We start from the raw sequence: 27510 nt of genomic DNA on the forward strand, positions 1-27510 counted from the left end.
CTTCATTGTTGAATCTGAATTTGAAATCCTCTATAACACTATCAAGGACAGGAAAATTGACAATGATTCTATAATAATTATCAGGACTGTTACATTGTATATTTAGTCTCATGGTTTGTTTACCTACCACCCGTGGCATAGTAATGTCGATATCTAACACTTCGTGACTCTTCGTTATGTCTTTGTAGATTTTATTGAAACTGTGTCTCTTAGAAGATGAATTGAAAAAGGTGATGACTTCTTTCGCTCTGATGTATTCCCGACTATTTCATTCCAGGTATATAATGTATCTACATAAGCACCTGCTTCGTGAATTTGGCCGTCGGCGAACAATATCAAATAAAAACCCTGTTCACTCAACTCCATAATGCGCCACCCTGATTGCGATTATAATTCATTGTTGTGGCTAGAAGCTAGAAGACTAGAAGACAGGTGTAAAAACCCATAGTTGTGTCTTCAGTCTTCATCATCATCATTTTTTGAGTTTAAAAATAAGAAATGTTCGAATTTTTTCTCTAAAGTATTATTCAATCAGGCACGCGCCTGATTGAATAATACTTTAAATTTAAGAATTTCGTTATAATCTGTGATACATATCACGTTTTCCCTTGTGTAATAATATCAACATTATTTTTTTTAAAGAAACTTTGTGTTCAGTTTCGTTTGTCAGTCCGTTGTGTATTGTTTAAATTTGGAATTCCCGTCAAATAATGTGGATGCCTCTGCATATACCTGTTAAAATTATAATGTTGGTAGTAATGTTACCTGCGAACGGCGCAATTTGCTGGCCGCCATTATAGTGTCAATGCTAACGCGACGATTATCACGTTTTCGTGTGCCGTTTCTGTCGAAAATTTAGTAATGTGGTAAGTCGTTATTCCCTTGAGAATCTGAGTTTTATTTTGATTTTCATACAGTTTACTATTTGTTAAAATGTAACTTTGTTTCAAGGACAAAACACAAGCGCCACAGGAAAGAAAACCCCTAAGGTGCTCTCAGAGCGATGTCTGTGCGAAAGTAGTGATTTACATTGGATATTAATTGCTGAAGATTGAATCCATTTGGAAAAACTTTCTCTGGAAGTTTATCCTCAAAACGATGGACAGCCACAGTCTGTCGCGTATTTCTGATATGTACCTGTCTTGGTGGAATCAACTGTGCCAAGTCACTTTAACACTTCCCGTGACAGTATCTATAGAAGAGAGACAAATCTCCAACCTTTCTTCGATGTTCCAGGTTATCAAGGTTGCACGTGATGTTCGCGTCTCCAATCAGGCGGATGACGGAGAAAATTGCTCTAAAGAAGGTCTGATCTGAGCTTTATAAGCATCAACAGTTGCTGAGGTGTGTGTAGTTTTCTAGTTTGAAACAGTGTTCCAAGCTTTTGAGAAGCAGCCTTTGCAATTCCAGCGACATGATTGTGCCAAGACATATTTGTGTCCATTTCAACCCCAACAAAGTTATCGAAGCAGATAGTGGAATTGTCTGACCTGCCATTATTATATCCGGTTCGGAGACATTTATCTTCTTGGAAAAAACCGATGCCTGGGTTTGTGTGGCATTGAACTGAATCTGCTTACTTTCACTCTAATTCGAAATTACTTCTAGATGCTCATTAAGATATGAAACCTCCTGCTGTGCCTTTGTAACCTCGTCATTCCATTTGGAATCCAAATGGAATGACGAGACAAATGTTCTGTGGTCAGCAAAGCAATACATTGAATTATTGGTTTTTTACAATAAGTCGTTGATATACAATAAAAAGAGGGTTGGAGACAATATGGATCGCTGGGGAACACCAGCGATGATGTAACTTGTTAATATTCAAAAATACCAAAAAAATGTTAGGTGTAAATAGTCATGATCAGAAAAAACAAAAGACGTCCTTGCAGTCAACGCACATACCACTGATGATATCTTCTGTAGTAGCAGATGAAACTTTTCATTCGACCACGGCCTACTAACCTGCAAAATGTTTCAACAAGATGGTATTCTTTCATATTAGTCACAAATGGGGATAATTATTTTGTATATATCGAAGAAGTGCAATTGAGTGTCATCCTCGGCTACCCGACTTGAGTCCTTCAATTCTGTTCATGAGGTCCTAAAGAAACGGCTATGTTTCATTCAAATCAGGTTCATCGTTATCCAGATGCCGCCCTCTACAAATGGCAACCTTTGAAAATCGAAACTTATTTGAGCTGCGGATTAACGAGGTCTTACCTTTTATAGTGCGATTTCTTGCTCATTGGGAAAGATACCTCCTGAATGTACGGCAACGGTTTCTAGTTTGTTGGCAACTTGGCCAATAAAATATCCAGAGTGAAAGAGTGAAATTCATTAATTTTTTGTATTTTTTTGAAAAAGATATTTTTGCCATTTCATGTCTTCATATGTTCCTAATCAGTGGACATAGTTTCAAAAGCGATCCTGCAATGGGGACGATATTGAAAGACTTGTTGGTGAAGCATAATCAAACTATATTTCCTTTATTGCGATAGCACCAACGCTATGAAGGTACTGCAATGGTTTTCGGGTCAAAACTTACTCCTCTTACAAAACAAACTTTTGAAAAAAAATATTTCTCCGATATCTTGCTGGTTTTCCTTTTCATTGACTCACTTCGTAAACTGGTGGAAGGTGAACAACGATGTATATCTATTTCCATATTGAATTCAATATAATTTTTATTTTCACTGTGTACTTTATCTGTAGATCGAGAAAACTCAACTCTTCTTACTGCATACAGAAAAACCTGAGATTGTAAATGGTATTGATTGTAGACCCCTTGAACAAATTCTTCAAGCATAAATGTAACTTTCAAAAAAAAATCAGTTTTTGTCAAGATCCAATACAGATGTTTTCTGGTAACTCTGCACTGGAAAAGATTCATGAACGAAAGATCAATCAGTTTCATCGAATAATCAGGAAAATTTACTTTGAAACGCGACATACCTGTTCAGTACCTTTTCTGGTGATTTAATGCGATTAATTTATTCACTTTGAAAATCAACATACCTGATCAGTCGTTATTGAATGAAATTTCATTACATTCCACATCTTCTCTGGTGATCTATTCTAATTAATTCATATATTATTATTATTCCACCTACTGGATGAAAAATATGAAAACTTGAGTCACGAACTTCATATTTTTTCAGGCAACAGATATTTGGTCAATGGGCGTAACTCTCTACACATTTGTTTACGGTTTTCTACCCTTCCACGACGACAATATAGTAGGACTCTATTCGAAAATCAAACATCAGAACGTCGAGTTTCCCAGCCAGCCAGACATCAGCGACGATCTCAAAGACTTGATTAGGAAGATGCTGGTTAAAGAGCCCAGTCAAAGGATAACTCTACCAGAGATCAAAGTGAGTGTTTCAGTACGTTGCGTTGGCTTTGCAGTCCTACCAACCGTGCCGTTTGTGTTGAATTTTCAACTTCGTTATCCGATATTTTTTCACTCCTCTGAAGGCAATAAATTTATTCTGAATCCAACAAATCTGTTCCGTTAGAAAATATTATTATGCAATCCAAATCATCTTTCATTCAGCTTTCGTCTACGAATCGGAAGGTTTAGAAATATGCTATTAATGACAAAATAATACGTGGCGTTCTAACGAAAACACGACAATTTCTGTTTCGAGTAGACCTACTTACCGTGCATGTGGAATCCAACCTCTTACCTGCCACAGCTATCATCCATATCAATAAGAACACAACTACCGACCTACCTTGTCTCTGTAATTCTTCAACCAATTTTCTCAACCTGCCCTTACCTAACCTAACTCAACCCAACCTTCCCTTACATTATTGAAATGGTCCAGAATCAACAGATTGCATTTCTTTACAATTCTTTTTGACAGCTTTTGAAGTTTTTTTTCGGCGAGTGGAAAAATCAGACATCTGGTCGCCCTGTGACCAGGTAATTTCGGAATCTTGCCGAATGAAAAACCACTCATGAGTCAAGCAGGCTACTCTGAAACCGCCCTCGAGCATTACTTCGGAATAACAAACCATGGTGATGGTTTAGGGCTCTTCCTTTTTCCTTACTTCTTCATGATTATTTATTTAGTTCTTCTCTTCTTTTTGTCAAAATGGTCTTGGAGTGTTTACTAACGGCTTCCAGTTTTCTTTATTTTTGAGAATCATGTTATGCGGTGATAATTCTCATGTCGTCATTTCTGTTCTTCCCAACATAAGCATTCAAAGATTGTGTGTTCTACCGTGTCTATCATTCCGCAATACTTGCACTCTTCTTGAACCTAAAACAAATAGGACGTCTGAAAATACCTATGCCTCGTTAGGACTTGTATGAGAAAGTAATTCACCTGTCTCCATTTTGTGTTAATCCATGGTTCTATGTCTGTTATGAGTCTTTTGCTATCTTCTCGAAGGCCCCCACCGTTGGGCATGTAGCCCAAGGCTTTCCACCGTTGGAAAGCTATGAGCATATGTTGCTTACAGCTTTCCACGACTTTTTTGATATTTTTGTAACATGAGTTCTTGGCTACAGATGTTCATTTCCTTTAATCCAATTGTGATACTTTACAGTTTCCTGCCCGCTGTCAGCAGTACTATCTCTGACTTCTGGGGGGCAAGCTTCAGTTGCCTCGCTGTCATCCGTTCGGCTATATCCTTCAAACTTCTATCGGAAGTTTTTACCAGACTTTCCTCATTTTTTCCCACCACCACTACGGCTAGGTCGTCTACGTAGCCTATCAGGTTAACTTCCCTAATGACCGTCAGATTTAGTACCCCAACATAGTATATACTCCACAATGTGGGAGCAATTGTGCAGCCTTGTGGAACACCACAGGTGATGTTCAATTCTCCCTTATATCTCACTATTAGCACCCTCTCTACAAGGTAGCTGGCAATCATATTGTTTAGGGTTGATTTCCTTTAGGATCCCTTTCCATTATGCGGAGTTAAAAGCTTTTTGTACATCAAACGTTATCATGGCGCATCTTTTCCTGTCAATCCATTCGCTTGCTTGGTCTGCAATGTTTTGTAACTTCTCCAGTGCATCTGTTGTTGACTTATTTCAAAATGAACTCTTCTCGAAGATGTGTAGATCATACACTGAATGATTCAATAAATAACTTTTTGCTATTCAGATTGTTCTCTGAACATTTTCTCTCTCTCTCCCTCTCTAAGTTCATTCGACGTTGCTTTCCACTCATAGGAACGCTACCTATGAAATTTAATTTACATGGAACACCATCATCCTCAAAGGCAGACTTTGAAGTTTCTGAATAAGACATATTTGTCTTTTCGCCTCATCAGTACTAATCTGGATGGAATAACAATAAAGCACTCAAGTCATTCATTGCATTATGATTATGTCACGCATGAGTTGAGTCTACTCATGTCTCGATGACACTATGTAATGACATTTATACGCATGATCTACAACACATCTCTGTAAATAGTTCATTCTGAAGTTTCTCTTTTCTCTTCTCCAGGAATCCTTCACTTTTTTCATGAAGATGGAGAAATAAAAAGCCAAAACCATTCTTTCCCAAAAACTAATCTCTCCTGAAAATATGGCCCTTTCAATTTCTTGTGAGACTTCCATACATTTAGATACTAATCACGATAGGGATATTTCCTTACCAAACACTGTACAAAAAAGGGGACAGGAAAATAGGAAAATTTTCATTTTAAAAAATTATACCTATTAGCAAATTATTTCTGGTACGGCTTTTGTGGAATTATTTTTACATTTTAGTGTGAGATTAACCGTTACACTAATTCAGGACTATAAAAATCATACTCTTTTGTAAAATATGAGACCAAAAATTCAGCATGGGCTTGCGATCTGGTACTCTCATCATGAAACTTTGGGTAAATTGGACGTGTATACCTACAGCTCGAAAGAACTGATTCATGATGATCACGAAATATGTTTTCAACCGCTTTCAGAAGTTTCCATGCAACTGTGGGAAATGAATGTTTCAACTGGTTTCTTTGAACACTGGTAGCAAAGGGATTGGAATGAAGAAAACGAATTGAAAGGTATCTCTTCCTTCTATAACGAGAAAAAATCGTGAAACGACTCACAAGCGTCCGCAAGAAAATTGCCTTTCGCTTTGGTGAGTTGAAAACGGACCTTTGTATAAGAATTCATCAGATTCAGCACTTTCTGTCGATCTTTCAGGGATGGCAGAGAGGTCCGCTACTTTTTTTGTGAAACTATTAACCATCACATCCAATCTTGTTTCTCACGCATTTCATGGGCCCATCAAATTATCTCCCGTTCCTTCACACATGGTCTTTCATGGCGAGTCGTTACTGCTCGAATACATTGATGAGTTTTCTGAACAATCATGGCCTGTCTCGAGTATGAAAAGAAATAAAAATCATCTGAGAAAATGATTTGATCAAGCTGAATTACATCGTGATATATCTCCAAACGTATTATCTGAGATGATATGAAAGACTAGTAGATGTTCCACTTTTATGGAATATCTTTACTCCGAAATCATATTTGCAATATCATCTCATTCTGACCTGAATATTTTATCACTTGTTCACGTAGACAAATCTTCCTGATGAGCCATGCTCTCTGGCGTCAACTTTTCTGACTTGAGAAAGCGTAGCGTTGATTCATATCGGAGTGTGAAGTTTTCACAGCTCTTTCAAGGTCATTGTTCAAACTTCAAAACAGTAGGGTAAGGTAAGGTTGGATAAGATCGTCATAGCAAGCATAATCTCTGCAAAAACAGTGTTTTTCTAACAATTCCACTGACCACATCTGTCGAAGTCACTTTCTTCCTACAGAGGCAGTGTTCCATAAAAAAGTGTGTTTTTTTAGGGTAAACTGTCTGTGAGAAAGTTTACCCTAAAACAGACAGACAACTTACGTTTAAAATACCCCTCTTTTTTGTTGTGGCTGGTGGTTAGATTTTTAATTCAGATGCATGTCTGGGTGCATTCGGGTGAATTGGATTTTGAGGTTAAGGGAATTCAGATATGACAGAAATTTTTAGGTTCTCTTCACTGAGCTGCCATCTACTAAGAACATATTATCAACTTAACGCATCCACAATAATGTTTTCAAGCGCATTCTAAGGCCCTCTGTTCAAATTTTCCATTAAAAAATTGCCACCACCAGGTTTAATGAGCTGCCCATTTGACTCCCGTTTGTTTATAGGAAACACTATGGTAAATTATGATTATGTCTGCTGAAAATACATTGCAAATCAGCAGGAACTATCGTGTATAAGGAGACCATGCCGAAGTTCACTATTGTGTCTCCTGAACCTAACCTAATTTTTTCAATGGAATGCATTGGGGGTCGTTGCGTATTTGGCTACATCATTCTCTTTATGAATTTTTGGTAAGCCATACAGACATAGGCTTTGGATTTTCATAGGAATTACTTCGTGTTTCCTTCGAAAGTTGATGAACGAAATAGTTTTATATTCTTTTACCAGGCGGTTGGATCTTCAAAGTCTTCCATTCGTCGCAGGATCGAATGAGGCAACAATTTTCACATCATAGGCTTAGTGTTTATCATGACGTTGGTTTTTTTTTTCGGCAGCCAAAACCAAGATATCCCTATCGCTACTGAAAGTTTCCAGCATTTTTTTCTTCCTGCGTTGTATCGGCCTTAGATGGTTTTGCCTACCCTCTACGTATCCAAACAACTTTTTTCAGCAACGTCATTAAGAAAAGTACGAATCACTGATTTCACATTCGTAATGATTTCCTCATGGGGTACTTTGACTGGAGTTTCCAGCGAGCGAGTATGCTGAGGTCATCTTCTGATAATGTATGATCAGAGAGGATCACTGTTTTCCTGTTAACTGTGGCGAAGGATATTTCCTGCTCTCATGTCCATTATGGTTCCGAAATTCCGTGACAATCCATCAACTTTCATATAATTCTTCCACAATTTGTTGGGTAATGTTTCAAGAAAAACATAATTTTATTTGCTCACTTCTCATTTATAACCCCACTTTTCATTAGTACCAATTCCACTAGTTGTAATTGTTATTTTATATATATATATCTCATTGTACTATAAAGTTTCCGAAGAAGAGGCAATTGAACAGAAAGGATCCTAATTCTTCTACTGCAATACCTTCTCCATCTTATTGATGTTCCTTAAGTTATCCAGTCGAACCAAAAAGACGAGAATTCGTGGACATGATGAAAAGGGTCAAATCATGGACACATGTTTCTGGCAATTGGCCTCGTCAGAAACACGTCCGTCCGCGGTTTGCCGCTTTTTTGAGGGATATGTCTACGAATTATCCCCTTGATTTATATAATCTTCTGTTGGTTCACGATATTGAAGCTTACATAATATACACTTGATTAATTCATTTTGTATCATTCGTTATTAGTATTGCTGTATTAGGTACTCACCAAAATTCAAATTTTCGTCAAAGCAGTATTATATTTGTAGGTTCACCCCTGGGTCACTAAACACGGCAGTCGACCCCTTCCATCAGAAGAAGAAAACTGCCATCTAGTGGAAGTTACCGAAGAAGATGTTGCCAAGGTCATAACTTCCATCCCGAAGTTAGATACTTTAATTTTGATAAAACATATGCTCAAAAAACACTCATTTCAGGTAAGAAAATGAAAAAATATTTTTGGAGAAATTAAATTCCGAGTGGGTGAAAGTGTGAAAAATGAGAATTGAAACTTTCTATATTATGTTACACTTTTATTTGTAACTAACGTTACTACAGTTTCGTCCTTTAAGGACATTTTCATACTTACACATTATTGTATAAGTTTGTATATGTAATGCATATGTTTATTATCATGATGATTTCCTACCACGTATTAACGGCTACATCCCTCTATTTATTGGGTAAAAGTGGTTATCTGATTTGATTTGTCATGAATAAACGGACAAAGACATTCATTACCAAAGAATAGATCAATTCAGTAAATTACGATACACGTTGAATAAACAAAAATTCTCTAGCTGGAATATACCTGTAATAACTACGAATTTGTCTGAAGATAAAAAGGTTATTACCCAGTGAATGAGAAATTATTAAGAATGGAGAAAGTATTGATAGGAACCATGAATGAGTCTTCGAATGCGTCAATGACAGAGTGGATCTATTGACAAAGTAAATATCAATGGATATTTGATGACCATTTCATGAATGAATGAAGGCACGAATAAATGCATAGGTCATTGACTCGTTAAATGAGTGAAGAAGAAGGGAAATTTAATCAAAATCACACCAATTTACGAGACCCATGACTGAAATTAAATTACTATAGAGTTGTTTTTCTGTTACTTTTTGTTCAAACAAGATTGATTAATGCTGTTTGTGATTCCAATAGCGATGGTAAACAATGTGAAAAAGAGATACCAGTGAATAAGATTCGGATGCATTTGAATATTGAAACACAGAGAGTATGTTTCGATGTATATAAGAATCTACATCGGGTTTCGGGGGAAATCGTCAAAAAGAAACCTTATGAACGCAAAACGTGATGTGATGATACAGGATCACCAAAACCTTTAGATATTCATCTAATGAAATCATTGAAAAAAACCAATATACGATTGTTACAAAATCAATGACATTCCTACAACTGAATTCATTAGGAAGAAATTGAATACTTTCGGCCATAACGTGAGCTGCTGTGACAAAACTCTTCAGAATTGGATAAAAAAACAGGATTTATATTATGCAGCAGTTATGGAAAGCAGAAGAATAGTGGAATTTCGTAACAAATACTTATATCAAATAACTAGATATAGACAGAAACAGCGGCAAATTTTCTATTTGGACGGATCTTGGTATGACACTCTTGACACAGTTACGAAAGGGTGGACTGATGGTTCGAGCATGTGTACGCTTAACATGCCTGCAAACAAAGGATCGCGACTAATAATTATGCATTGCGGAGGAAGTAAAGGTGGGTTCCAAATTATTTGAAATTTTGTAGAAAAAACTTAAGGACTGCAATGTTGACTATTATAAAAATATGAAAGCTAATATTTTCGAGGAATTGTTTGAAAACACATTGATCCCAAATTTGGATTCGAATAGTGTGATAGTATTTGACAACGCTTTCTATCATTCCCGACAACTCATCATAGTACCGAATAAAAATTCGAGGAAAAATGAAATACAAAGTTTTTTAATGGATATCAATTTGTATTTTGAAGATTACTATACCAAAAACCAACTACTTGAAGTTTTACAGACAAAAATATTTGAAAAAGTTTATTTTCTTGAGAGTATTGCTGAAAAGTATAGACATACCATAATGAGACATCCCCCTATTTTTGTGTTTTCAATCCCATCGAGTTGATTTGAGGAAAATTGAAAGAAAGCATCAGGCGTAAAAATAATTTTCCAAAATTTGATAAGAAGGTAATAAAGCTAATCAAAGAAGAAGTATCTAATATTACCGAAGAAGACTGGCAGAAAAGCATTGAAAAAGTAATTTCAGTTGAAAAATCACTCTAACCGTATAACAGTAAGAGGTCAGTCAACATGATTCACAATGAACACTCCTACAAATTTGTGTTATTTTTAGATTCCAGTGATCTGTCTTCAAAAAAAAGGTTCATTGATTGAGCATCTAAATGATATTAAATTTGTTTTAGTTAATTAATTCATTTAGTTAGATAAAAGATGAAATGTTTGAATCACACCAATCTTTAACTGTTTTCAAGTCGGCAGAAATCATTTTGTGCAACTCACAAGTGTTTTTATTATTCCAAAGTATGGTAGTGTCATTCGCAAATAAGGTGAACTTCCCAGTTGAACTTGAGAAAGTAATTCAGGTTTTTTCGTGACCATCATTTGAAACTGATGGTGGTTTCAGTTTTACAAGTAGTGTCCTGTTGGAATTTCTTCCTGACGTTTCACCGGTGCGTCTCGGCTTCCGACTTCGGAAGGGATATACCTCAGCACATGCCATACACTCATGCCGGAAGGAAGAAATTCCAACAGGGGATGGTCTCAAAACCTGAAATCACAAACAGTTTGAATCGTGAAATGAAGAAGTAGATATAACAGAATATTGATAACAAGAATAGTTTGGAAGTTAGAATGTTACATTTGTGAGAAGTAAAACTGAAACCTCTGGTGTAGAGTAAATCCAAATAACACTGCCTCAAAATAACAGAACTTCAGTAGTCTTCTAGACGCGTGTGTCACCAACCAAGTTGGTGTGTTCAGATATGAACCAAAATAATTTCTAACTTTGAAATTCATCCATTTATATATGAAAGTGAATACTTTTATTTCAAGACACACATCAATGATCTCTTCGTTACAAATTGCTGTTTTGAAATAGAACCTTTGTCACTGTTCATAGTCCTCATGTACCGATATCAAAAAATATAGATGATGGAATTTTCTGTTTACCGGAATCTGATGTGGATTTTGTAAAAAATAATCTAGAACATTTACAAAAAAAGTTCCCGCCAATTTGTACTCAAGGAATTATTGATATGTGTCTGAGAGTGGAAAGAGGAATCAGTCCACAACAACTTGGTTGCCGTTCTTCATTTTGTTGCAGTTCTAATGATTTGGAGCAGTGTTTGTTTTGAATGATTCACTTTCAATGTTACTTTTTTACAGAACCCCTTCCTTCACCGCCGGGACACTACCTTAGTGCCCTCAGATTCTGGAACAACTGCAATCACAAGACATCACATTGGTGCATCAGGCCGTTCGAAATCAGCTCCAGACAGCTACGATTGGAACCATGACAGACAAATGAGCATCGAAACTAGCTTGGAATGCGTGGAAGAGGTCATCGTAGACGTGGATGAAAACTGTAAAAATGTTCTAGAAAGGACGACCAAACGGTGATAATGGAATATTTTTTGAATGTGAAAATGCGAATGGATTATGATAGATAATTAAGATTTGATATGGAGTATGTGATATTCATCGTATTTTGAACATATGAGCCATTTGTTTTTAGTTTTCGTTTGATCGTAGCTCAGAAGAAGAGTTTATTCAGTCCCAGAAAGGGTAATATTCATTTTCCTTTTTTGTTAACGTAACAATTTTTAGTACATAGTACTTCTTCGATAATAATTAAGAATGGTTTCAATGGCTTTATTTAAACGAGTCTACCACATTTAAAAATTTTCAGAATGCAAACTAGGCGCTTTATAAAAGTTCCAGCACTGTTACGATTTTTTATTATAGAATTCTGAATTCTTTTGAAGAAAAAAATAATGCGATCATCGAATCTGACAACCGGAACATGTCACTCTAGCGCAGTATCGTTTTTTCTTGCACGACACCTACTTTCTGATTGAATTCGCTTATAATTTCCAAAGGAAGATATGTTCAACATATTTTCAACTCAGTTTTTTCAGTTCAACAACCTAAATATGTGGGTTACGACAGGTTGTGTTCTGAGATTACCAGAGTTGTATTCTCAATTTGTTCGCTTTCAAATAAATTATGTGTATTGGAAAACCGGTTTCGACAAAGTATGACGCACATTCATAGGAAATAAAAAACTTCCCAATTGTTAAGTAGTCAAAAATACGCGCAATTCTGATTTCGCGTAGTAAAGGCAGATGGTGGTTTTGTGGTTTACGAGGCGCCACTGAATTTTGTTATACCTACTCGATGTTTCTTTCTGAAAAATCACAGTGTTTATTCAATTAAGAATATGTATTAGTGTGTTATTTTTCGAATTATTTAGTGCTTCTTTTGTGATAGTCTGTGTAAACATGAACATTTTCTCCCACAGCCATACATTCAACGCCATCTTTTACCCGGTATCTTCTCTGAATGATGAATATTGGGTATATTGTTTTTCTTGTTACAAGGAATTTGATGGAAAAAAGATATATTCGGCTTTCGAACGATGTTTAAAAACTATTTTTCTATGACTATTGAATAAAATCATTGATTGTTTCACATTTTCTTGTTGAGTGAGTAGCGGAATGATCCATAAATTCGAACCAATCACAATTTTGCATATTCATAACTCACAACCTCTAGGCAATCATATATGAGCAAATTCATAAAATATCAATTGTCTTTCAGCTATTTCCAATCGGTAGTAAGCCTAGCTAGTAAGCTAGTAAGCGAAAATATATCATTGAACTGACTGTGATAGCTTCTAACGAAAAGCAAAAATAAAAACATGTACTCGGATTATTCACGACAAATTTCATTATCGTGAGCAATGGCAACATTTCTCGCTCGTTGAATAATATTCTATCTTCTACAAATCAACTCTATGAAGGTATATGATGAGTTTTATGAAAAATCATTGTTATTAAATATTTGTCATAATTTTCTCACAAAAAAGATTACTTACACTTGATTAATAAGTACTTATTAACTCTAGTACAATGCACATACATCCTCTTGTCAGGGCATACGTGAATTAGATGAAATCATATAATATTTTGAAATCAATATACTCAATATGTACAGCTTTAATTATAGAGGAAAATGAAAATCAGATTGAGTGTGCCTTATTTTAACCTTATTTTATCGAACTGGTAATTGGATACACTATTTTCATTGAACAGTCCAAAAATATCAAGAGCGATTTTTTTTCCTAAATTTTGTATTCACAAAACATAACCTGACATATTCAGGTTGTCCCACTGACTGAAGAAACGTGGCTGAAAATTTGTCAGACAATTTGTCAACTATCTTTTGTTGGGCAATTATGAAAAAAACTAATTGAAAATTGGGTGTTATACAATAAGCAAACGGTATCGCGCCAGAATGATATTTTGAGGATGTCGGATTCGTTCATCGTCTTCTTTTCTTTTAAGCCAATTTTTTTTGACGCACAATATTTTTATTGAAATAGAAAATTTTAATTTTGTAGAAATCTTAGCAGGATGCCCTTGAAATGTTTGGGAGCTGCAGGTTAAGGGACTGACCAGCAACCCCTTTTCAGATGTGATAATGATGATAATGATAATGATGACGACTTTTTATTCAAATATTTTATTATTTTTATGAATACGTATAAAACTACGATACAGTTTGAATTCAGTGGTAAAACTATTGTTCTTTTTATGCATTCGGGCATGTAACATAAATTGCAATTTCAGTGAAGAATAATTAATTTTCACCAGCTTTACTTTCCATCTGGAAAGATTAAAATAGTACTTTCTTGTGAGGTGGTCGTGGCAATCAGAATGTTGATATTTATATCTTGTCAACTGGATGAAAATACTTATCTTTGTTTTGAACGATTAGATTAGATTGTCGGGAATTCAGATCAATTGTGATGCTCCTTGGTTGTTAGAGCTCATTGTCTAGCTAGATCTCTTTGATAAGACTCCATAGCCTTGACACTGACCCCTTCATATAGCTGATAGCCTCTTGACAAAACCTGCATTGGGTTTCTTCTGTCAGACCCATGTTGCTCATATGATTCCTAAGTAGGCTAAACCCCTTTAGTAGGCCCACTACTACCCTTACAACCTTACGGTTGTGGTTTAGCAGGTCTTACGTGAATCTGGGCCATGGTTTCTTTATGAACTCTTTCGCCTGCCTCATTCCTGGGAACTTGTTCCACAAATATATCGATTCCGCTTCCATCTTTGAATTCGCTACCCTGCAGAAGGGTTCTGGGCCGATCATAGCCTTGAATGCGCCTTCACGGGCTAGAACATCGGCCTTCCCAGAATTGTATCGGCCAGAATCGTAAATGAGCTAGAACGACAGATAGAGGTGCTGTGCTTGCTGGAAAGCGTTCTGAAAATTCAATAGTTTGATAGATTCGTTGAAATGAAGTCACTAAGACTATTTTCCGGACTTTTTTAATAATTATAAAAAAAGACGCTGTACTGGGGATTGAAACCGGAATAATAAAAGCCAGAATCAGAATAAAGCCGAATGAAAGAGTTCGAAGTAGAGAGCATCCGAATAAATCAAATTTTGAAATCCAGTTGAATATTTGAATCATCCTAGTTCAATTTTAATTTTTGTGTCGGTCAAATTTCAGTCAATTCATTTACATTACAATATTATTTGAATGTAACTGAATACTCAATATCAGTTTTGAAACACTTTTCTTCTCAAATAATCGATATTCATTGATAACAATGGATTATTCAATCAAATATCTATCGAAAAAAATACAATACAAACAAATTTTTCATCAAAATCTAACTAACTCTACAAATCATGATATAGATATATCTTCCCGAATGATTTTTTCCTATGAAGATCATCTAAAGAAGAAATCAGTTCCCTGTTCCATTATTTGGGAACTAAAAGTTTTTTCACCTGAGACAGATAACATTTCAAACCTACAGAATTTTCAAGAGAGGAAAAATATTGTTTTTTGCCTAGTCTAATAGCTGTGGTGTTGAATGATCATTTTTGGTCCTCTGTTGTATTCATCAGTTGATTGAAACTCATTTTTGTCTTATTTAGGAAAGAACGAGAAATTGATTTAGAAATGAAAAGACGTCTTATTACTTTTATCTTCAGGATATATTCTTTCATTCGGTTATAACTAGTTTACCAAAGTGGCAATTACTCCAAGATTTAGATAATCTAAACTTCAACAATTCGAATTACACAAAACATTTTTGTCATAAGAGTTCGTGAAAGAATACAATCTCAACAATAGTTCCTGAAACAGTTATAATTTGAAATGTTCAACATACTTTCCACATTCATTAAGATAATGCAAAAATTTTCTTAAACTATACAATCAACTGCTCGTATAATTTTCATGCAATAAATGTTTCTGTTGGTCACGTTGACCTAGTATAATTCCGTTGATCTGATTTTACTATGTTTGATTTTCTACTGAAATATTGTTTTTGTTCATATTTTTCTTATACCTCATAATGATTTTCTGGTACTATTTTACCCTTCCAAACTTATTTTTAAGGTACTAAATTGATAATGAATCTTATATTCACATGATATTTTTGGATATTTTTGTATACTCATATCAGTTCAGTTGTGTATATTTGTTTTGTTATAAATATATTTCTTTTATTTTTATTTGTTTCTTTTTTTCTTTATTTGTTACAAACAAACAAATCTATGTGAATTCACTTGGGAGTTTGAAAGTTTTTTGAATTTGAATTTTGACTATCACAACGTTCAAATGATGATGTTGCATTATATTTTACAAACTTCAAAGAATTTGTTCCATATAGCGTATACTTATTTCACAAAGTGAAATTTAAAAATTCCTTTTCAAATATTCATACGAGATGTGTTCACCTCGTTTAATTCGACAAGGGACCATGAAAATAAAAGAGATAAGTATATACATAAAGTGCATTTCTTTAATGTCCCCCCCTTTTATTTTTTGAACGGGTCAACTCAAAAAATTGTAATTTGGGATGATAAAATGAATGCATGAATACTTCATTTTGATGTAAAATTGACAGATGAAACTTTCAAGATGGCGACTGGGCGCCTCCTGGAAATGAAAAATTAAATGGAAAGTGGGTCTGATGACACATCATTTCGGAGCTCCTGATGAATACTTCACAACCCTAAAATATGAAGTCAATATCTTTACCTACTACAAAATGGCGGAACATTTAATAATTTCCTGAAGAAAAACATAATAATATCGATATTTATAGAAATATTCCTTTTTATCTGCCATATGGCGATTCCAACAACCCGATAGGGTTTATTATTTTATCTTTTCATTATGATCTCCTACCACGTAGTAACGGCTACATCCATCAATTTATTATGTTTTGTTTATAAAAACGATAAAAAATGTCAGTAAGATAATGAACATCATTGTTCAGTTAGAATATTCTCATTTAGTTTTCGGTTTTACTAGTAGAAAGGTACCACCTCAAAAAAATCTCTAAAATGGTCAATTCTCGTCCATTGGAAGGAAAAATTGAAGAGATTTTTATTTACGGTGCAACGCGTAACTTTCACGGAACCGTGCATATACATTTTAATTATATCACTGTATATACATACTAATAAAGATTGCTATGCTAGAAATGGTGATAGACACAGGTATGAAACAAGAAATAAAGATAACATTCGCATCGAAAAATTCAACCACACATATTATTCAAAATCACCACAACATAATGGACTTACACTATATAATTATATATCAAATAATGTAAGAGAATTATCGCACCATCTCTTCGAGAAAAAATTTAAAAAAAGCCAAGCACAGCTTGGCTACAAATGGTTAATGAAGAATCTGAATCTGAAAGGATTTTCAATGAACGTTTTCTGAATCGTTCTATCTGTAAAAAATATTTGACGGAACTTGTATCCAAATTCACAACTACCGATAGTGTACATAACAAAAAGCCCCCAGGTCATCCGTCCATTCCGGAAGAACAGCAAGTGCAAATAATGGGTAAAATGGTAGTAAATCTTGAACAGTCTCTTTATTCCGTCACAAATGGTTTGTGAGGTGTCTCCTTCTACTGTGTGGAGACTTTTGAAGAGGAATAGATCCATACAAATTAAAATGATACATCAATTAACTGAAGGTGACCCTAATCGAAGAAGAGAATTCTGCGATATCATGACGGACACCATTGCAAGGCATCCTACCTATCTCCACAATATTTGTTTTAGTGACGAATGTACATTTTTTTAAATGACAATGTTCAAAGACAAAATTTCTGTTATTGGAATGACACCAACACTCACGTTTTCCGGGAAACGGAAACCCAATATCCAAAAAAAAATTAAGTTTGGGCAGAAATATTGGGAAACCATATTGTAGGATCTCTATCAATTGATCAAAATTCAACAGGGAAACTGTATTTGAATATGCTGGAAACTACTGTTGACCCTCTCATTACTAAATCGTCGAAGCGAATCCTAATGAATGTGATATTTATATTGTATTCCAACAAGATGAAGCACCACCACATTACTCCAGACAAGTTAAAAACTATTTGGATACTATCTGGTCGTTGGATTGGCCGTCGAGATCCTACAGAATGGCCAGCCCGCTCACCAGATTTGTCACCTTTGGACTTTTTTCATGGGGCTATTTGAAGCACAAGGTGTACGAAACTGAACCTGCTTCAATATCGGATATACGGCTGAGAATAATAAATATTTGTAGAGATATTGAAGTTACTCTGTTCGAAAATGTTCGGTGTGAGATATCGGATAGGCTGTTCATATGTCGAGAAGTTTAAGGCAATCATTTCGAATTTTGAACAGATCTCAAGCTCATTACGTCATATAGTTGAATGTCAATGTATTCAGGCAATTATTAAAAGTTCCGCCATTTTGTAGTAGTTGAAGATATTGACATTATATTCTAGGGTTATGAAGCATTTGTTAGGAGCTTCAAAAATATTTGTCAGAAGACCCCCCTTTCCATTTAATATTTTTTCACAGATGGCACCCAGTCGCCTCTTGAAAGTTTCATCTGTCAATTTCACTTCAAAATAAAGTATTCATGAATTACTTTCATTATCCCAAATTTCAGTTTTTTGAGTTGACGCGTTCAAAAAATAAAAGGGGGGGACATTAAAGAAAAGCACTATATAGAATGACATAGTCTGAATGTTATTCTCCTAGTTATTCAAATTACATTTTGTATTATTGCCTCATGCCCTATATAAAAATATTATTTATCTTCATGTTCATTTTTGTCTCAGTTATATCAGGTACAAATACTCCTGAAGCTTTTCAAAATCGATTTTTCGTTTTTGTTTTTTGATGTGAAGGTAACTTCTTTGAAATAGAAGAATCAAAGTATACCTCAGTATGAAAAAAAAAACCACCAGCATAACACGTACTTGAAATTTCATGCAGTTAAGGTGAATTTTTTGTGCACGTTTGTAAGGATTTGCAATGAAACCGTCACAAGATCGGTCAATAAAAGAGTAACAAATGTATTTGAGAAATAATGTGGGTGAAAAATCCAAATTTGGCAACACAATTTCAGTAATCGTTTCAACTTGCCATATCAGGTGCTACAGAGGAGCTATGAAACATAAGTTGAAACAATTCTGTTATGAACAAATTATTTGAGTAGAGAAAAATTGTTCATCAGTGAGAATATTCTGAAGATGGTAGCCACAGGTGTTGGAAACATCCAGTCAAATAAAGGATAGTGAATAATTGAAAACAAACAGCAAAGACTTACGATTAGCTTCCATGTTTTTAGTTATACTTATTCCAAAACTCCATAGTCAGAAAATTATTGGATTTTCAATGAATTGGCTTGTACTCTAAATACACTGATATTGATTAACATTTTGTTAATTCCTGGAAAATTAGAAAGGCGCAATATACTCTATTTATATTGTACTACTGTTACAACTTTTTGATGCATGTTAATATAATCTTCTTGTACATACTATTGAACCTTTTCAAATTTTACTCTTGAATAAAGCACTAGATTTTATACATTTTTGCACAATTTCAATGTATTATCTCTCGTGTAAATATATTTGAACACGCATTGTTAGTTCACTTCACAATGTTCATTAATTCACTGCAAATGAAGCTTATAAATTAAATTTAATGTCGTTAAATCGAATCAAACCGGCTAATATTCATATCCACCCCAATTTCTATCATTATAATTGTATTCCCGAGCCTATTATAGTTGATAATTAACTCGTTTTCATAACTAGAGATTTTTGTATCTATATCATGGAGATATTATTAAATATATTGAGTTTTGACTGTCTTATAATTACAGTTCAGCTCCTTAGTCCTATGTCTCCACCATTTTGAATTCAACTGAATGCATTCTTGGATTCTAGATTTTTTCAGTGTCTCAAGAAAGGAGGTAAAATTGTTGAGACTTCGATATGTAACCTTCATCCTTGCAGTCAACGCAAAGGCCAGATTTCGTTCTCTTCAATCGTGACTTCCACCTCAAAAGCCCGATATGATTGATATTTTAACAAATTAAAGAATTAACTGTCTTAAAGAAATTTATTTCCGACAATATTTCACTAATCACAAACTAATTCATTTACTACACTTAGCAACTAACGCTTAATTCATTTCCACTATTTGAATTCCTTGTTTAACCACTCGATTCATTTTCTGAACTCCCCCTTCGGTCGGGAAGACGGACTTATATAGTGAGTTACAGTTCGATAACCTCTTACATCAGCAGGATATTGTTCGATGACCCGAAGACGACATCAATTATTTTGCTGATATCTGCAAAGTCGGCAATAATTTATGTATAAATAGGTTCAATTGATTTGTAATAGCCAGTACTTATATTTCATAGTTATTAGTTGTTACTCTGTTCAAATAAAAAGTTTTTAAAAACCCTTTTGTGTGAACGAGAAATATAATTGGCGCAGTCGCTAGGATAGTGGAAGAGTCCTTAGAAGATCCTCGTCGTTCTCAAACGTTTATCCACTATTCTCCCGAACCAAGTTCCACCGAGAAGCAAGTACTCCAGGAAGAATTCCGGCCGTAGACAAGAATACCTCTTCACTATCGTCCGTCAAGGAATATCTACATAGAAATAAGTTTTTGGTGACAGAATATGCAACGAGCCATCATCGTCATCCTGTAAGCATAAATGAACTCAACTTCATCAATTGCAAATACTATTTTACGTCCCCCTACCTTAGTTTTACCAAATTCACCTTCAAGTATCAATTCTCGCCCATCTATTATTCCTCAAACAATTGACCAACCTTTAAATCCCATCAACATGGCAAAACAATTCGACCTGAAGAATTTTTGGATTGTACCCGAATACGATGGAAGCCCAAATGAATTATACCAGTTCATCAACGTATCAACAATGATTCTGAACGAATATTGGAATACTGAAGACCCCGGTTGTTTTCAGAACCATATATTGATACAAGGACTACTCAACAAGCTACGAGGCAGAGCCAAAGACGTCATCTCAGTTTATGGATGTAGTGACAGCATCAAAGGAACTCTAATCCAAAACTTCGCCGACCAACGGAATGAAAATTCCTTAACAAGAGATTTGGTAAACCTGCGACAAGACCAGAATGAAACACCACAACGTTTCTACGAAAAAGTCATGGGACTTTTAAACACAATATCAAACTATATCGAATTACACACCGCCGATGATACGATAAAGATCAGCAAGAAAAGCTTTTTTCAACAACAAGCTCTAACAACATTCCTAGCCGGACTACGAGAGCCCATGGGATCCACCATAAGAGCAATGAAACCAATAGACTTGGCAACAGCAATGCAGTACATCCAAGAAGAAAACAATATCCGTTATCTACAAAGGACGTTTGGACCCCCACAAGTCCCCAAGAAACCACTCCAGACCCAGCAAAAAACTGCAAATCACCAATATGCCCAACAATCAATACCACAGCGGATGTACCAACCCATGCAACACTTTCAACGACCCGGACAACAACAACCTCATCAGGCAATGGGACTCCAACCACAATTTCAACAACCGACCTTCAGACCACATTGGCAACCAAATACTCAACAGAAACAGATGTGGCCTTCAGTCCAACCACAACGTTTTGGACAGAATCAACCAAACAGGCAGAACGGACAAGAACCAACACCGATGAGCATCAGTACCAGAAATACTTATGGAGCACCAACGAGGAGCATGAGAACCCAACCTCAGGCAAGACCAAATTTCAATCCAGCTCCCATGTTCAACATTGAGCAACATGACGAAGACTTTGGATACGAAGCAAACCCCTATTACATTGAAGAAACCTGCTCTTATCCCAATCAAGAACCGACTGAAGAATTCCAGGTTCAAGAAGACCAACAGGAACCAGATGTAAATTTTCCATTGGATCCAGGACAAAACCAAGAAACATAGTGGAACTGCATACATTCGACGATAAGAGAGAACTTCCTTATATAACCATTGCAAATCCTCCCCTCAAACTCCTCATTGACACCGGATCAACAAAATCCTTTCTCAATCCTGAATTAGCTTTCCAATATTACAAGGATTGCATCAAAAAAGATCCCTTCGTCGTCACTTCCATTTTCCAAAACTATTCTCAAGATTACAGTGCAGAAATCCCCATATTTCCTGAGTTTAACTCAAACGGCATTCTGAAATTCTACCTCTTCAAATTCCACAAAACTTTTGATGGCCTCATTGGACTCGACAACCTGAAATTTCTCAAAGCTGAACTGAATTTTCCTGAATCCTCCCTTTTAACCGAATACTCCTCTCTCCCAATCCAGTACTACGAAACCAATAAGACCCAGTTCTACTCTATTCAATTGGAGCCAGACAGCGTGACCCAAGTACGACTACCGGTGAAGGAGAAGAATGGAACTATCATGATACCAAGACAGAAACTTCAAGGCGCTTACATCCGTGAAGCTCTCACTGATGCCCGTGATCATCTAGCCTGGACGGAAATTGTCAACTTCAGTCCAGATAAACTCCAAATCGTTCTAGCCGAACCAGTATGCAGCAGCCCAATAAATCTTCAAGAGCATCATATCTATTCTGCTGACATAATCCCGTCAGGAAACAGAGACCCAATCAACAACATGGATGATCTAATCAGAACAGACCACCTGAATCCAGAAGAGGAGATGCATATCAGAAAATTATGCAGAAGATATGCTGATATTTTTCACCATCCAGATTCCTCACTCACATTCACCAATCAGGTCAAACACCATATAAAAACCAGAGACGAAATCCCAGTCTACACAAAATCATACCGATATCCGTATGTACACAAGGAAGAAGTCAAGAAGCAAATAACTTCGTTATTGGACCAAGGAATCATCAGACCTAGCCAATCTCCCTGGTCCTCACCAATTTGGGTCGTTCCAAAAAAACTGGACGCCTCTGGAAAAGCAAAATGGCGTATCGTTGTGGATTTCCGCAAAGTCAACGAGAAGACAATCGACGACCGCTACCCTATTCCGAACATTTCTGACATCCTCGACAAACTGGGAAGGTGTCAATATTTCACTACCCTGGATTTGGCAAGCGGATTTCACCAAATAGAGATGGCAGAGGAGGACATCCCTAAGACCGCATTCAACGTCGAAAACGGACACTATGAGTACCTGCGTATGCCGTTTGGACTGAAAAATGCTCCAGCGACCTTTCAAAGGGTTATGGACAATGTCCTAAAGGGTCTACAAGGGACTATCTGCTTGGTTTATGTGGATGACATAATCATCTTCTCTACATCTCTGCAGGAGCATATGGTCAACCTCAGAAAAGTTTTCCAACGTTTACGAGAAACTGGTTTCAAAATACAAGTAGACAAGTGCGAATTCCTGAAAAAAGAAGTCAGCTTTCTAGGACACATCGTCACTCCAAATGGGATAAAACCAAACCCAGCAAAAGTCAAAGCAATCATGGATTATCCTGTACCTCGAACTGTCAAAGAAATCAGAGGATTCCTAGGACTTCTAGGGTACTACAGGAAGTTCATCAAGGACTTCGCCAAGACTACCAAACCGTTAACCTCCTGTCTCAAGAAAGATGCCCATATAGAGCATACGCCAGAATTCCTAAAATGTGTTCAAACTTGTAAAAACCTGCTTACCAATGAACCACTACTACAGTATCCGGACTTCACAAAGCCCTTTAATCTGACCACAGATGCCAGCAATTTCGCCATAGGAGCCGTTCTGTCCCAAGGACCCATAGGAAAAGACAAGCCAATAGCTTATGCATCCAGGACCCTGAACGAAACTGAAATGAAGTACTCTACCATCGAAAAGAAAATGCTAGCAATAGTTTGGGCCACCAAATATTTCCGACCGTATCTTTTCGGCAGAAAATTCAAAATTCTGTCAGATCACCGTCCCCTCCAGTGGCTCTTCTCCTTGAAGGATCCAAACTCAAAACTGATCCGATGGCGCCTGAAGCTAGAAGAGTATGACTACGAAGTAGTCTACAAAAAAGGCACAAGCAATACCAACGCCGATGCGCTCTCCAGAATAGAGATACATACAAAGGAGCTCCATGAAGCAAACTATGACGACGACAAGGCATCTCTATTCAACCATCCTCCATCAGAAGTTCCTGAGTCTGCAGATGACATCATCAACGATCTGTTTAAAGATTGCTTTCATCAACATTTTCCTGAAGATAAGGACCCCATACCGCAAGAACAAGAAATTCAGAATGAACCCCTAACCGAAGGAGACAAGGAATGCGTGAACCTGAACCCGGAAGTTACCCCAGACGAAGATACTAGTGGCATCACCAACCATACAGCCAGAGAAAGTCCAATATTAGAAATACCAATATCAGAGAAACCTCTCAATGTCTTCAATAACCAAGTCATCTTCAAACGAGTAAGCTATAACCCAGCAAGAACGGTGATAGAAGAAATATTCCCGAATAAAAGAAGATACCATGCTCAGTTGGGAAACGACAATATGGACGAAAATGTTTTTAACTTTTTCAAAGAATATATCAGCCCGGGAAAGAAATACGCTTTGATGTTCGAAGATGAAGAACTTTACCCCAGCATGTGCAGAATCTTGAGAGAGACATTCAAGAATTCCTCTTTCGATCTCATAAAATGCAACCACCTTTTAGAAGATGTCAGTTGCTCAGCTAGACAAAAAGAAATAATCAAGCAGCATCATGAAGGAAAAACAAACCATAGAGGAATAACCGAAACGGAAACTCGGATCAAAAGATTGTATTATTGGCCCAATATAAAAAAGGATATCGAAGAAGCTATCAACTTATGCGAAACTTGTCAAATCAACAAGTATGATCGAAGACCAGAGAAGCCAAAGTTCATGCTGACACCTACCCCAACGAAGCCTCTTGAAATAATTCACATAGATACCTTTCAGGCTGGTGGACAAAAATTCCTGACGATTGTGGATGCATTTTCAAAATATGGCCAGGCGTATCCAATAGAGGGATGTAATGCTATCAACACTCTCAATGCTCTCTTAGTATTCATCAACCATCATGGAATACCACATATGATCGTCACTGATAATGGAACGGAATTCAAAAATGAATTTGTTGACACACATAAAGTCAACATTCACTATACCACTCCAGAAAACCCTCAGTCAAACGGGATAGTCGAAAGATTCCATTCCACATTGATCGAGCACTTGAGAATATTGAGAGATACGCATAAGAAAAGAGATATCAAAGAACAGATGCTCTATGCCATCCTAGGATATAACAACTCTATCCATTCAGCAACAAGACAGAAACCTATGGATATTCTGAACGGACATCTCAATAGTCAAGACCCATTCGATATCGACATAAGACGAGCCTTGATTAACAACTACGTCCAACAACACAGGGAAAAAACGAAGGAAATATATAGGAAAATCAACGAGGATTTACAGAAACAGAAAACAAATATCATAGAGAAGAGAAACAAGAAAAGAGAAACTCCTATTACCTACAAACCCTGCACCAAGGTGTACACAAGAAAAACAGTGAAAAGAAACAAACTGCTACCACCCTTCTCCCCAAAATCCATCCAAAAAGACCAAACAGTAACTGTCGAGACAGAAAATGCAAACGTCCATAAGAAAAATATAAGACATTTGCCTAATAAGATTACTAAATTCTTCGTCCCTTTACAGTCTTCATCTGACGAGAGGACAGGAGATCGAAATCCAGAACCTCAAGACAAATCCAGGACTACTTCCCCTCAAGATGGGACAAGCAAAGATCAAGACTAGTACCCACGACTTCATCAACTACTACGATCTTCAACCCATCCACGAAGAGATATTCGCTATAGAATCCCAATATGATGCCGTTTCCATAGCAATTCGTAACGGACTAAGTGACCCTTATTTCTTCAACTTGCAAAATTTCGATCAAGGACTGAAGTACCAACTGAAAACTGCCAAGGAAAAGCTACAGACTCTTTACCCTCTCAGTAGACCCAAAAGAGGACTCATAGATGGCTTAGGAAGTGTGATCAAAGCAATTTCTGGAAACTTGGACCAAGAAGATGCAAGGAAATATGAGAATGCTATTGCTTCCCTAGAAAACAACCAAAGGAACATAATAAGTCATGTGAACCAACACATCAGTTTAAACACAAGAATAATGGAAAGCTACAATGAAACCATCTCTCTATTAACACATAATCAAGATACCATCTCAATAGAAGTCAAAAGAATTGAAACCGATCTCAATAGACTCGTTTTTGACTTCAATCACTATCTGGAAACCAGAAACGTATTGGATCAAATCAACCTGATACTTCAAGTTATTTTACAAACACTGAATGACTTAGAAATGGCAGTATCCCTGGCAAGGATCAATACAGTCCATAACAGCGTCCTCAAAAGCGAAGATTTGAGTTGGATCGTAAGGACACTGCTCACCTACCACTCAGAAAACCAGTTACTCTATAACCAGGAAGACGACATTCATAAATACTACGACGTCACCAAAATAGACGCCTACTACACGGATCATAAAATCGTATTCATTCTTCATGTTCCCTTAATATTCCCTGATACATTCACCTACTTTCACTTATTTCCCATTCCTACACAAAATTCGACAATAATCATTCCACCAACTCCTTACCTAACAGTCAGTCCCTACTTCTACCAGTACCTAAATTCACCTTGTGAACGAATTGGCCTGGATTACCTTTGCGAAGAAAATTTCCTCCAAGATACTGGCAGATCCCCTGACTGTGTTACCCAGATGTTGGAAATAACAGATGAAGAAGCAAGATGTGAACACGTTCCAGTTTCGATGAATGCAACACTGATTCTGGAAATGTCAGAAGCCCATTACATAGGAATATTTCCACAGGCCACGAAGATATCTACACATTGTTCCAGTACGAAAGTTATGGTTCTGGAAGGAGTGCATCTGATAAAACTTCCACCAGGTTGTGAATTCAAAACCAACAACGAAGCCTTCATAAACTCCAAAAGTGTCATATTAGACGAACCCCTCACTTTACCAAATATCAAGACAGCTTACATCAATTCTTCGCTGAAATTCAAACCATTGAAATTAGATAAGATTCCCCTGGATAAACTACAACATCTGACCCTAGAAGAAGAGAGGTTACAACTCATCCCAGAAGAAACCAGACAATCTGATAATAGCCATTTCTGGATGACTCCCATTTACATTTCAATCACCATCTTCATTCTATACGTAATTTACAGATTGAAAAGGCAAACGAAGAAAGAACCATCCAATGATGATCCACCAGTTCCCGAACACGAAGCATCATCTTCAGTCTTGTTCGTCCCTTACAAGACTTCCCCAGGGGATGGAGAAGTTACAGTTCGATAACCTCTTACATCAGCAGGATATTGTTCGATGACCCGAAGACGACATCAATTATTTTGCTGATATCTGCAAAGTCGGCAATAATTTATGTATAAATAGGTTCAATTGATTTGTAATAGCCAGTACTTATATTTCATAGTTATTAGTTGTTACTCTGTTCAAATGAAAAGTTTTTAAAAACCCTTTTGTGTGAACGAGAAATATAATTAGTGTAACGGTTCTTTCTCGAAATCTGTAGTCGGTTCGATACTCGACTAGAGTTTATCGGCGGTTGCCGACTGCATTCCTTTTGCGGTGATGTCATGTGTTAGTTCGCTGGCCGGCATA

The 27510-nt window shown here is 36.3% G+C and overlaps 2 protein-coding genes across 7 annotated transcripts in view; both read left to right on the forward strand.

Annotated features, from left to right (window-relative positions):
- LOC111504347 (calcium/calmodulin-dependent protein kinase kinase 1) overlaps positions 1–15968 on the forward strand; it is a 233010-nt gene extending 217042 nt beyond the window's left edge. For all 6 annotated transcript variants that reach the window (XM_023158880.2, XM_023158879.2, XM_023158878.2 and 3 more), the window contains 3 exons: positions 3162–3377; positions 8426–8593; positions 11589–15968. In XM_023158880.2, the coding sequence (XP_023014648.2) occupies positions 3162–3377; positions 8426–8593; positions 11589–11822 (618 nt within the window). In that variant the 3' untranslated portion in view covers positions 11823–15968. The remainder of the gene's footprint in view (positions 1–3161; positions 3378–8425; positions 8594–11588) is intronic.
- Positions 15969–20031: 4063 nt separating this feature from the next.
- Positions 20032–27186, forward strand: LOC141481233 (uncharacterized). The gene is made up of 2 exons (XM_074172443.1): positions 20032–20474; positions 25494–27186. Exons 1-2 carry the CDS (start codon positions 20449–20451, stop codon positions 27184–27186), a joined length of 1719 nt encoding a protein of 572 aa, XP_074028544.1. The 5' UTR covers positions 20032–20448.
- The last annotated feature ends 324 nt before the right edge of the window (positions 27187–27510 follow it).

This window comes from Leptinotarsa decemlineata, unplaced genomic scaffold, assembly GCF_025532065.1.
Source record: "Leptinotarsa decemlineata unplaced genomic scaffold, Ldec_3_MD MMD2_tig00000133_RagTag_RagTag, whole genome shotgun sequence".
NCBI lineage: Eukaryota > Metazoa > Arthropoda > Insecta > Coleoptera > Chrysomelidae > Leptinotarsa > Leptinotarsa decemlineata.